The sequence below is a fragment of the Astatotilapia calliptera genome, chromosome 19, assembly GCF_900246225.1.
Source record: "Astatotilapia calliptera chromosome 19, fAstCal1.2, whole genome shotgun sequence".
NCBI lineage: Eukaryota > Metazoa > Chordata > Actinopteri > Cichliformes > Cichlidae > Astatotilapia > Astatotilapia calliptera.
In genome coordinates, this window is record NC_039320.1 from 30,499,240 (window position 1) to 30,513,125 (window position 13,886).

At 41.6% G+C, this 13,886-nt stretch overlaps 1 protein-coding gene across 3 annotated transcripts in view; it reads left to right on the plus strand.

Moving 5' to 3' along the window:
• The first annotated feature begins 442 nt into the window (after nt 1–442).
• clmna (calmin a) overlaps nt 443–13,886 on the plus strand; it is a 35,256-nt gene continuing 21,812 nt past the window's right edge. For all 3 annotated transcript variants that reach the window (XM_026151939.1, XM_026151940.1, XM_026151941.1), the window contains exon 1: nt 443–822. In XM_026151939.1, the coding sequence (XP_026007724.1) occupies nt 738–822 (85 nt within the window). In that variant the 5' untranslated portion in view covers nt 443–737. The remainder of the gene's footprint in view (nt 823–13,886) is intronic.

The following is a 13,886-nucleotide window of genomic DNA, read 5'->3' on the forward strand; positions in this document are numbered from 1 at the left end:
GACCTCACAGTGTCACACAAGCTAGTCAGTAATTTATAAGTAATTTATTCATCAGCACCTGCGATGATCAAATAATGTTTGTGATGCTGAAAAGTAGCATTCTGCATAATGTGCATGTGTACTTACTCAGTACAGCTGATGCATTATTAAGCTATTTAAGCAGGGTTACTGTATAACTTTTTACTGAGTAAAAGACTTCATTTTAATGTTTTTCCCAATTTAAAATGAAATTATGCAAAGATAAACTCCTGTGTAGCAGTGAGCTGTAAAAGTCATCCCCCCCCCAACGAAAAGGGAAAAGAAGGGGTAAAGGGAAAAAAGGAAAAAGAGGGAAAAAGGGAAATCAGGTTCTGCCATCAGTTATTTTCCACCACTTGGAGGAACCTGTGTATGTGTACAAAGCGAGAGAGGGAGAGCGAGCGAGAGCGGGTGGGCGGGCTCTGGCGCAGCTCCATCCCACCTCGAAAATACCAACCAGGTGCTGCAGCTTCTTCCTCCTCTGCTGCCCGCTGGCCTCCCACATGCTTGTGGACGTGAGTCGCTTCAACGCTGCTTTGACGGAAGCCTGCGGCAGTGAGCAGCTGCTATGTGCTTCCACTGATTGACACACCGCCGTGGTGGATTCCGCTCGGACGGACGGACAATAGGCAGCCCGGTGCAGCAGCAGCTTCTCGTTCTTAGCCGGGGAGCTTTTCCAGCATTCCTGTCCGGGAATTCTGAACTCACCGCGGCTCCAGATGGCCGGACACGGCTGGGAAGACTGGTTCGAGAGGGAAGAATTTATCGGACAAATCAGCGATATCCGAGTGCAGAACCTGCAAGGTAGGAACATCTCCGCTACTGTAGTTTGAGTCCACAGAACAGTGCGGATGGCCTGGCCACGCATGCACCAGCAGAGTGCACAGTGCCCAGGAACTCAGTTGCGTAGAAGATCGTTTTATTCTGATGTGGGGAACTTTTCTTTTGTTGTATTTGGCTGCTTTCACTTGCAGCACGAAGGTTCCAAACTTTCCAAACGGAGCTCACAAACGCTTTGTTCCACACTGTGCGCCCAGGAGCCTCACAGACTCAGTGACCCGGTGATCTGCTGTGTGGAGGCTTTTATTTACTGAAGTGCACTTTCAGTGTACTCGACGTATGCGGTCCCTGATAGGTATACTCTTTTCAAGACTAGTACACTAAAGATTATTTTAAAAAGGGAATGATCATAGAGCTGCAGTAATTAGTTATTCTATTGTTGGTCTACTTATTTGAATTATTTGTCTATTATTTGAATCCAACATAGAAGTGGTCTCTCTCTCTCTCTCTCTCTCTGTGTGTGTGTGTTCATTTTCTAAAACCATCCAATCCCAGTAGTTGATTAGACCAGGTTCACTTCCAGAGAAAAAATAACTTCCACTAAATCAGAGTGCACTAGTGTGGACACTTGTATGTCATCACTGGGTAAAGTACTGCTGTTGCTGTCTGAATGACTTTTGTATTGGCCTATAATGCTCCTGCAGAAATGTGGGGAGGCATCCGGATATGAACCTGCAGCTCAGGTTGAGGCGTCCTGACTTCCTCAGTATGTATTAGAGCCAGCTTTTCAAGCAAACATCTATGTGTTCTTGTCTAATAAGTTATAACGCTTCTTTAATTGGAGTGTGCTTAAAAGCCAGTATTAAAATGTGAGTTGTCTTAAGATTGTTTTTCATGTCACACATAAAGCAAAAAAAGTAACATAACAGTTTTCATAATTTCCCTAAATACTCCTCAGAGAAAGCAATCTTGTGGTTTTTATTATAAGAAGGGGGGCATGAATGTGTGAGCTAACATGTTGTGGATTGATTCTTACAGACAGCTCTTCTGCATGTGTAGGTGCATTACATTCTATTTTTCACTCCTGTGGGTGTAAGAATGGCTCTCTCTGCCTCTTCTCCAGAAGCAGAGCACATGTGAAAAAGCAAAGCCTGCTGTGGATTTTAAGTAATTTAACACCACTGTTGAACAGTGAAAACATCTTTAGATGTTTAATTCCACTGCAGTCACTGAAAATCTCTTATTTAGCTGCCAATCGACCTGAATAAGAGCCAAACATGTTAAATGAAACTAGGTTATGCAACATGATCAGAAAGGTGTGTTTTGTTATTTTGACACACACATCTATGTTCGGTCATTCTCAACCACCTGCGGCGTTTCCCATTTTGACCTCGGGACTTCCAGACCATACTCTGTATGGATGTTCCTGTACACTGTGCAGGCCACTTGGTTAATGTGTTCCATGTATGCCTTGCCTGCTAGCATCTTGCACCCTGCTGTTATGTGCTGGATTGTCTCTGGGGCATCTTTACACAGCCTGCACCTGGGCCTTACCTGGTGTTGTAGACCCCAGCCTCTATTGATCTTGTACTTGGAGCTTGTTCTTGTGCTGCTATGATTAGTGCCTAGGTCTTTCAGTTCAGGTTTGTTCAGCCACTGGTAGGATTTCTGGATATCAGCCACTTCCTCTATCTGCCGGTAGTACATACCGTTCAGGGGCCTGTTCCTCCTCTTCTTTCTCTGGTTTCTGCTGCCTGAGGTATTTACTCAGGTATAGAAAATGAAGGCACAGGTATGAATCTTACTGGAATGTTGTGAGAGGATTCAAAATGATTTAATCATGTGCATCATGGTTTGGTACAATCTAGACTCAAAGTGACGGAGGGAGTGTAGTCATGTGTCCGGCTCATAAACCCAAGCCCTGCTGTCTCTACGGGAGCATGTGCTCTAATGAGAAGCCCGCACATTCTCAGCCATTCATTCCTATATGGTTTTAAACAAAGCTTTTCCCATGAACATGGACATGTCAATTCCACCTTCTTAAAATGCGCCAGTTTCACGCTTTTGTCCCTCTTCTCTGCACGAAAGCTCGATGAGCAGCTATCACTTTAAAACAATGGCCTGGAGGTTGTTACATAACACAAAATGAGAGGGAGAACGAGAGAGAGCAGCTCTCTGTGCATAACAATATTGAACGTTCCCACACATCCCACACAGCTTTCTGTCCTACCTCACTGGGATGTAGGTTTCTTTCTGAGTACAGTTAACATTGCTGGTTTGCATTCAAGTAACACATTACTAAAGAATTACTTTCTGCTAGTTTATACCATAAACACGGGATGATTCTAAACTTGATTATGATGTGCTGAATCCTTGTGAAAAATTCATTTGCTATGAGTGTGATTTCATTTAAATGTACAGGACTGTCTACAGAGCTGTATTCACATTCCTTTACATTTATCCCACGATGACCAGAGTTTATTTTTCAGGTTGTTTCCACTCATATCATGGGTCAGAACACTTCTAATCTTTGCACAGTTGTCACAGGTGTTCCTTTTTGATAACAGCACGAGTCCCACTATATGTTCTCTATTTGACCCTTTCCTTCAAACACATGCTGAACTATATCCTCATGGCTTTTTCTGTGGTCTGCTTGATGTCAGGAAATTATTTTGGGGGAAAAGTAAGTATCAATCTCTGTCAAAGAAAGTTGGCAAGTCTAAGAAAGCATAAAGGATGAGTTCTCGAAAATGTATTTGATTGCTGTCTCCTGATGCTCTAGACTAGCCTCAGTTACTCCTTCTGAAGTTCTTGAGTAGAGTTTTGGTGACACTTCTCTCAGAGCTGTGGTCATCACTGTTGCTTCTGCACTTTTTCCCTGATAGATTTTTTTCCTTCCAGTCAACTTTACTTAAATATGCTTTGATAAAGCATTCTGTAAACAGCAATGACCTTCTTTTGGCTTTCCTTGTTCATGGAAGGTGCCGATAGTCATCATCTGGACAACTGTCAACTTTACAGCCTTCCCCATTATTGCCATCATCTGTACTGAGGTAGAGAGAGGTGCATAGTATTTATACAGTTTAAACAGAAATGTACTGGAACTTAATAAACGTGGATAATAATAATAATAATAATAACAATAATTAATATTAATAAAAATAATGAAGAAAAATAAAGAATAGTGGTTTTGTGATTTTCATGAGAGATAGATATAATCTATTAATATAAGATATAATCACAAAAGTTAAACAAAGATATATTACATAAGAAATGTTGGTATATTGCTATTCATGTGTAATGAATATTAAACGTACATCAGAACTCAATTTTTTTTAATTAAATGGTGGAAAAAACGAATATTGAACAATACTCAGATTTCTAAATGCATCATTCTATTTCTTATTGAGGCGTACCATTTTAATGTGTCCCAAGACATTATAGACCAGCGGTGAGAACTCCAGGCCTCGAGGGCCGGTGTCCTGCAGGTTTTAGATATCACCGTGAGTCCACACACCTGAATCACATGATTAGTTCATTAGCAGGCCTCTGGAGAACTTCAAGACATGTTGAGGAGGTCATTTAGCCATTTGAATCAGCTGTGTTGGATCAAGGACACATCTAAAACCTGCAGGACACCGGCCCTCGAGGCCTGGAGTTCCCCACCCCCCCTATAGACCCTCATATTGTCTGTGTACTCAGGTCCATGGGATCCTGTACTGATCCTCGTTGTTTTCAAGAGAACTGACTGGTCAGTAGGCTGTGATTTTTATACACGAAATGATTATACCCAAGCATAGCCTACAAGCGTAAGCAGATTGGGTGTGCAATAAAAGATATTATAATGTACCACAGTCGGAAAGCAACCCTGTTCATAACACTGAGAGTTAAACATGAAATTACCATGATAACCACCAATGTTGATTCATAGTACAGGCCTGTGATCTGTGCATTACTATTTACAGTCAGACTAGAACTGCATATAAATTTAAATGTTTTCTTTTGTCTGATAGTGTTTGACTTTGGACAGTTTAAACGTTTGTCTTTTGCTCTGCAGGAAACCAAAACCTGGTTTACCTCAAAGTCACATAATACTACTCAGACTACTAACAGCAACCAGAGAGCTTCCAGTACCGGCAGCTTTTCCTTCAGTGAGTCTGCATGCTCAGAATCAATTTAACATAGTTACACACTTTTAAAATCTAATCTGGGTTTGCACATGCTTTGGTAACCCTGAAAAAACAAACAAACAAACAAACAACAACAACAACCAAGCAAACGTGGGGTTCACCCACGCCAGACGTGCTGCTGCGCAGCCCTCCAAGATCCTGACTGTGCGTCACTGGAAGTGGACGAAGTGTGCGACTGCTGATGTTTATTGCTTGACAAGTGGGTCAGAATGCAGCAGGAAGCAATAACAGAGTTCACTGGGAACAGGAGAACTGTGGAAAAAAACAACAACAACAAAAACTTCAGAGATCAAAAAATAAAGCATCAAAAGCACAGTCAGTAACTGCAGTGACTCTTTTCATTGTTTTTAACACTTCAGCTCTTTGTATGTTAGAACCTTGCTCTCTTCCGTGGTCGGCTCAGGGACCAACAACAACACAAGCAGAGCGGCCCAGACACCAGTTGTAGCACATACTTTGTGCATTGCCTCTATGTGAGAACAGAGCTCACTGCAGGCAGACGGACAGGGACACACTCTCACTGCTCGACCATAAGACCGGCTCGAGTCTCCATACACTCACTGCTTGAGGATCCTGGAGGTGAACAAAGGTCTCGTCTTTTGAGTTCATTCTTGTTTGCATTTCCTGCGGGCAAGGCATGTATAGACTTCAGATTTCGCCTTGATACAGTAAAAAAGCTTTCACTGCACAAACACTCTCTAGCCTGAAACTTATAGAGTAATAGACTCCTCCTTTGTGTGTGCACATTGGACACACAGCATAACAACCAGTCAACTTTAAAGCTTGTGCTGTATTCACATACAAGCTTCTCCCTGAGCCAACAATGGGAAAATCTTTGTAATTAACAAAGTGCACATCATTTCATTACACTGCTCTAACACTCGTGTATACAGCCTTGCATCCATTTTGTAAATGTACTATTTTATGTACTACATTCCACAAACACATAAGAATCTCCAGAAAAATAGGCCTGCTGACTGAAATATACATTTGAAAACATCCAAAGGGCAATTCAGTTAAGCTTCAGCTCAAAGACACACAGTGAAACAGAACAGAGAGCAGCAAAAGACAGAAGATTAGCTGTAGTTCAGGAGGCTGAGCAGGGCATCTACTGAGTGAAAGGTTGGTGGTTCAATCCCTAACTGCTTCAGTCTATAATCTAATATATAACCTTGGGCAAGTTGCTCTCCGATACATTCATCTGAGTGTGAGCGTTAAAGTATTTCAATATAGAAACAAAGGGCTCGTATGAATGGGTCAATTATGTCATGCTGTATAAAGTGCTTGGAGGCTCAGGTAAAGTAGAACAGTGCTATATAAGAACCAGTCGATTTACCATTGACTTTACACTGAGCTGAAATGAAATCCTAGCACATAAGTCAGGAAATGAAATTTGATCATTGTGCTTTTGCCCAAGAAAGTCTATAAATGGATTTTTGGATATTTATTACAGGTCAATAGAGTTCAAGTTCGAGTAATCCTCTCTGTTGTGTTGAACAGAATCTTTTAAAGATTATTAAAGAGCACTGGCTTGGTAAAGCGAAAGTGGAAAGGTGCAGGGATCTTTTGCTCTAAAAGGCAAAACAGGATGCAAATCTGTGAGGTTGCATAACTTTGAAGAAAAAATCTTTCCTGCTTTCATGAAAACTCCACGGTGGTTGTATATCATTCATGTTAAGAAGGTTTCTTCAATTCAGAGGATAGCAAAGTATCACAGTATATCTTTACACATTACCAAGAGCTGTGCGTGGCTGGACAGTTGGCTGCAATAAGAACAGACAGATCAGAATATTGTGACTTTATCAGATTTCTCAGAGCTACTGCACTGTAATCCTGATTGTGTGTTTGTTGTAAAGATTCTTGTTTCATTTGCCCCTTTCCTCACGCTCCCTCGCCTCACCAGGACCACTTTGCTTCCTCTTTTACTTTCTCACCACTGATTGGCTCTGGAGTTTGTTCCTTAATGGAACTCACCTGGCACACATTATATAAAGACTGCACTCACTACCAGCTCACTCTTTTCACTCCCACATGGGGCAGCAGCTGAGAGTTAGCAGTCCATGTGGGTGTCCCCTTAAGTTAAGCTATCACTGATAATAACGAAATAAACCGAAATATACTGCAACAGATTGATGGCTGTTTCATTTTGCGTTCTGACCAGAGGACACGATGATGATGATAATTTCAACCTCCCTATGAACCTCGTAATTAACAGTATTGCAATGGCGGGTGGGCAGAGTGAAGCAATTTCTCTCCTCCTTAAAATATTGATCTCAGATGAGCTCAAGTCTCAGTGACCTTGACTTTAAGATCAAGGTCAGAGGTCAAGTGTTTTGACAATCTTGTGAATGCGATAATTTATTTTTTGGGGGGACCATTTTTACCATGATGAACTACTCCATAACAATTTTAGGAACTTTCAGAAGAAGACTTGGACTACTCAAAGTAAAATAATCAAACCAAATCTGTTGCATCCCTAGTAAATACTACTGAACAGTTTTGATCTGTAACTGTAGCAGACTTTAACCAGAAACAAAATTATTCTTCACTCTAAAAGATAGCAAATTGTGATATCCCTTTACATTTACTGTAGACTGGAAAGCATCAGGTTTTAATTTGTCCAAACAGACAAGCTTTTTCAGTGGAATCTCCTTTTGCCCAGCTGTGAATTATAACAAAAATTCATCTTGCCCAGTCTTACTTTAACTTACTCCTGTTAATGGCTGTGTTTAACATAGTAATTACACAATGAATGACCACTGAAAGTCTGGAAGAAGCTCCTTTTCAACATTTATTCTCACTTCCTTGTCTAAAAATAAAGTGCTGGGTAATGTAAGCCTGGTTTTGCTCAGTTTTCATCTGCAGTCTGTGATTGGCCTGGAAAAGCTGGTTTTATGACATGCACATGATTCCCTGGAGCCTGACAAATGGCCTGGTACGGACACATGCACTGAAGTAGAGCTGCCTCCAAAGAAATGGTGATGAGCCATGTGCCTCATTGTTACTAAGAGATTATGCTCTCAGGTTGACTTGCCGCCCCCGGGGGTGTTCACTGAAGAGGTGTAAGTGCAACAGAAAAACATCCACCCAACCACTGAGCAGGGATCGCTTTTCAATTCTCCACATATTCAACCTGAGGTCCATCTCTTGATGCTTCACTCGTTTCTTTAAGCATCCTTCATTTCGAAGCTATTGCCTCAGTTTTTGATCAAAACTAGTGTTCGAGCTTTGTTGAAGTAGTGGCTGGTTTGTATAATTTGCTGGAATTTAGATGATGTTTAAAACAGGGTGACATGAGCCAGTTTATACGGTGTTCAGCTCTTATATCAGTTCAGAATCACCCTCTGATTTCGTATGATGGCCCAAGGGTTCGGTAGCGTGGTCACCCCATGATCGGAAGGTCGGGGGTTCAAATCCACTGAACGGCTACCCTGAGGTACCCCTGAGCAAGGTACCGTCCCTACACACTGCTCCCCGGGGCCTGATTTGCGTCCGCCCACTGCTTCACAGAGTGAATGGGTTAAATGCAGAGAGTAATTTCCCCACAGGGATCAATAAAGTGTACATTATTGTTGTTGTTGTTGTTATTTAATCACAAGCTGTTGTTTTGAAGCAGAGTTGCACACTTCTCTGCAGCTTCTATCCTCCTGTTATCCCCCCAAAACCCCATCCCCTTAGAGGCTGTGTCAGCTCCCAAACAGACAAAAAACAAACTAAAAGTTAGTTTTTTGTCTGTTTGGGAGCTATGTTTAAGTCAACAAATGACTTAAACATAAGAAATCACAAAGAAAGAACAATATAGTATCCATATCTTCACAAAAGACTAAAACATTGAAATGTGGATTATTAAACATTAAGTCCCTGTTAGTACACGAATCAGTAACTGATCAACAAATCGATTAACCCGGCCTTAGAGAAACTGGGTTACAGCAGGATGATTACTGGTTGTTGTTATTATTAACAACTTTTATTTGTAATCATCTATCGTCCACATGGGCCTAACCCAGAGTTTGTCTGATTTCTCAGACAGAAATTTCTTCTTATCCATGCCGTCACTCTGAGAACGCTTTTCAGCTTGCTCTAATTTTCAGTATTAGTTCACAGATGTTGGTGTCATTGGCAGCAAACTGTATGATGTTCTGCTTTCACTTCACCTGAAATGTTCATTCAGCCTCCTGTGTCTGATCTTCTGATACAAAGACACTTGGCCCATTCGACCATAGCTGGTTGTGTATCAGGGCCTTTGCTGTTTGCCTTCTTGTGGGAAGGTCAGCTGGATTAATCTTCCCCAGGATGTGTGACCATGAAGATAAATTGGTAAGCATCTGGACGTCGGTCACTCTGTTTGTGACAAATGATTTCCACCTTTGTGCAGAACTGCAAATCCATTGTGAAGTGATCTTATTTTATCTGGCTTTCCTCAGTCTTCAATGAGATGATCAAGTTGTTTCCCAGTCTTGATCCAGTCAGGGCTTCCCATGAGCTCCGGACGCAGCATTGTTATTTATTTTTTTATTTATTTTTTGGATGGATTTAGATGCGACTAAGCTCATTGTTGTTTCTCCTTCTTGTTTTTTAGCTTGCAGATATGCCACAGCACTGTATGCTTTCTCACTCCCTTCACAGAACACATGTAGTTCCAATTCATAATTATTTTGCTGCATGCTGGTTTGGTACCACCTTGGTTTGGTGAGCTGATGTATGAATAAGTGAGTTCTGAACACCACTGTTTCCATTCTCGGGCCAGATCTGGTGGCAATTCTTCATCCCAGGAGAGCCCCCTCTCCCACTTCCATTTCTTGAAATGCACATGATGCTAATGGTAAAGTCATAAGTGCGTGTTGAGGAATGCAGAACACTTCCTTTAGTTCCTTTCCTCTCTGTTAAAAACCTGACTAGTGCCTTAAGGTCAAAGGTAAAATCGTTAGTCTCTGGCCTCCACACTGATTCAAGTACTTTAAGTGGTTTTCCATTTGTCTCAGGTGCCAACATGTAGTTTGCGGAGCTCTCCTCATCCATTTGCAGAGCTTCATACCTGCAGCAGCCAGTTTTGTTTGGCAGTTGTTGTTCTATGATGTGCTTCTTCAACCGTGCGTGTACTTGAAATGAATTCATCCACACAGAGTGACTCCCTTATTGTATTCACAACTTGTGGTTTGTATGTTTCATATTGCTTTAGGTGTCTTTGAATCCTAGCCACAAGCACAAATGGGCTTGGTGTAACCCCAAACACCAGTCTCGTCATCCTCAGAATGCACAGGTGTTCATTCCTTTTACTGTCGGTGTACCTGAGAGTCACAAGAACCTGCCAGAAAGGCAACTTTATGTTTCTACATCTAATAAGAACAATGAGCAGATCTGGATTCAAGTTTGGCTCTGTAAGTAAGCAACCATTCAGCAATGGACAGCTGTCTTCATGGGACGACACATCGAGGACCACTCTTAATTTGGTGGTTGCTTCTGAGCACTACATGGTGAGGCATATAGTATCTTACAGTATCTGTGCTGATGTTATCTTGTCTCGCATCTTCTGCTATGTTCTGCTCTAAATAGTTCTGCACCAAATCTGCTGAACAATTTCTGTTCACCAGGAATGGCCAAGGACACTTGTGGGGTCTCCACAGCTTTTATTACAATTTTCTGCCTAGGATGCCAGATATTTTGTAGCAAGACCTTTACTGTGATTCATTTTGATCTTGTGGGAACAAAGGAGCCAAACATGTGCATACATTCTGAATTTGTATTTTGTTTGTTCCATTTCCCTTCCATGCTCGTCATCTGCCACTCTTGCAGCTTCGGCTGTGCCACAACGTGAATCTTGTTTGCTCATTTCTCCTGGGTTTCAGCATCAAAAAATGATGTAGCAAATTCTCTTAGCCAAGCAAATGGACAGGACGTCAGCTATAGTGACAAATGTCTTCATATGAGTCTTCAACATGGCGTACAACACAAGCACAAAATATAATGGCTTCTTGATATTCTTAATCTGGATTACCAAGCATTTAGGCCCATGGCTAGTGTTAATTTAAAGTCATGATCAGAAGTTTAATAAATAAACAGGACAAAGACTGAGCTGTTTGGCCACAATGTGAAGAGGGTTAAAGGTGAGGCTTTAACACCTAAAAACACTGCACCAGCAGTCAAGCACGGTGATGGTTGTGCAGTGTTTTAGGCTGTATGGCTCAAAGCACAAAGTGGATGGAATCATGAAGGAGGACAACTTTACGCCTTGATGATGTCAGTTATGATATGGGCTTCTGCTCCGCGGCTGCTGAGTGAGCCCTCATCTGGGACTCTCCTCAGCTCTTTTCGGGACAGTGGCGCGGCTGCCCCTCTGTTGGTCTTCCTTGGTCTCTTGTGTTCTGGGGGCCTCTGGATGTCTGGAGTTTTGATCTCCTCCACACCTGCTTCACGCCCTGGAGGACGGGGCTGTGGCCCCCCCACACCCTCTAGCAGATTATTACATGAAGGAACCTTTTAAAAAAACAAAAAACAAGCGCGTCCATGCTCACAGGTGTACACACGGGTGATCACACCCACAAACTACACCCTTTTTGGCTCCTACCTCAAAGCACACTGTGTTCTGTTGATCTTATGTGCTGCACAATAATGTTTAACATTTAGTATTTACTGTCATATTCCCATATATCATTGTGATGTTGTTTATTCTATTACTCTTGTTCTCTTCTGCTTGCTTTCTTTTTTCTTTCTCAGCAGGTGATCCAGGTGATTGATATATGCATTTTTTTTTCTCTGCCCGTTCTGTTGGTTTTTGTCTTTTGCCCTTCTCCCCCGTCCCTCTTCCCAGCTGTTTCTCTTTCCCTCTTTCTTTCTCCCCTTCTTTCCCCCAGTCAAGTCTGTCCCGTATTCAGTAAGTGAAAATAAAATAAACAATAAAAGGTGAATCAAATGGACCATTACGGCAAGGCTGGGATGGTCAGTTTGGTAAAGTAAATCCGTTGGGCATCTTTCTTTGCCTTTAGACAACAATTCTGATGGCAAAAGAGCCAAACGGGACAGGCCAAAAAAAAAAAAAAAAAAAAAAGAAATAAAGAACATGTTAACTTAAAAAAAAAAAAAAAAAAAGTTATGATATGGGCCTCCAGTATTATGTGGTGATGTTGTTGATGAACATAAAATTCTCAAGTCTTATAGAAATGTTGAAATAAAAAATAAAATCTGACAAAATAGTTGTAACACATTTTAATATCAGTGAGTAGCTTAAAAAGTAAAAAGTTTGTGGCAAACACGTGTGATTTGATGTTGATTTGTAAACCAATCCTCACTGTCAGTTTTATCCTCACATCCTATGACACGAGAGATAAGCTTAGTCAGTCGTGTCAGCAGCGTTTGTTGTTCTCTGAAACATTTTTAAACATTAACCTAATAAATGGCTTCCTTGAGGATTTATTGATGCTTGCAGAGGAACAGGTGCAACTCGTGCACCAACATCAGTGACCACATAAAAAATAGTCTGGGGCTTTTTCTTTGTTTGACTAGCGTGCCACGTCAGAAAGGGGGGGTGTGAGCATATTGGCTTACTGGTGAGTGTGAAAGACATGAGCAAAGAGATTAATAACTGATTAACAATCATGGACACTAGTGGTGCTGGCTAGCATACAGGGCTGTGTTGAGTCTGCATCATTGTAATCCTTTTTCCCTCCATCCACAAAAAAGGAGGGGTTGTTCCGTTGGCCAAGTTATGTGGACCAGATGTTACAGATCTTACAATTCAGTTTTATTTAGACAGCGCCAAATCACAACCACAGTCACCTCAAGGCGCTTTACTTGGCAATGTAAAGACCCCACAATAATAAAAGTATGGACATGGATTACCAATCCGTTTGAGCACAGCAGAGTGTGTGCTCTAATTGTTTAGATGGCTACCTTACTACGAGAACAGACTGAAAGCACTCTCCACACCGCTGTGAGTTGACCTCTGTATAGGGAGATAAAACAAAACACTCTGTTCAGATCAGTATCCAGATTGTTTTTCTGTGTGTTTACTGTGAGACAGTCACAGTTACCTGAATTCAAAGGTGAGACCTTTGCACTGTGAAGGGCGTGCTTTCAGGTAGGGTTGGGTGATAAAACGATTAAAAGAATTACTGTGAAATAACTTTTCCTGGACAGACAAGAAGGATACCGCGCTGAACAAATCATGGGGTTGGAACAGAGTTAGAGCCATGCCAGTTTAGGCAGATTATGAGAAGCACATGTGCTAAAGTTCAATATACAGGGTGGGCCATTTATATGGAAACACTGTAATAACATGGGAATGGTTGGTGATATTAAAGTCCTGTTTGTGGCACATTAGTATATGTGAGGGGGCAAACTCCTGAAGATGGGTGGTGACCATGGTGGCCATTTAGAAGTCGGCCATCTTGGATACAACTTTTGTTTTTTCAATAGGAAGAGGGCCATGTGACACATCAGACTTATTGGTAATGTCACAAGAAAAACAATGGTGTGCTTGGTTTCAACGTAACTTTGTGTATGTGTGTACGTACACATACGTACACACATACGTAAGTGTGTACGTGTGTGCACGTAAGTGTGTACGTGTGTGCACGTAAGTGTGCACGTGTGTGTGTGTGTGTGTGTGTGTGTATATATACAATATATAAAAAAATAGCTTTACTTTGTTGTCTGGGTCAACTTTTCTTGCAAGAGACAGAGAGAGGCGTTGAAAGACTGCTCCAACGGAACTTGTTGTTGAATTGAATTGTTTTCGGAGGAAAACACGAACACAGCGTACAGTCGAGTCTTAATAGCTTATTTACAACTGGGCTCGTCAGGCACTCTTCTTGGCTGCAGTGGTTATTATTATATTTACATGCTTCCAGCTCCCGTTTTTGCTCGATGACAGCTCGTACTTTTCCACTCTCCTTTTTCTCC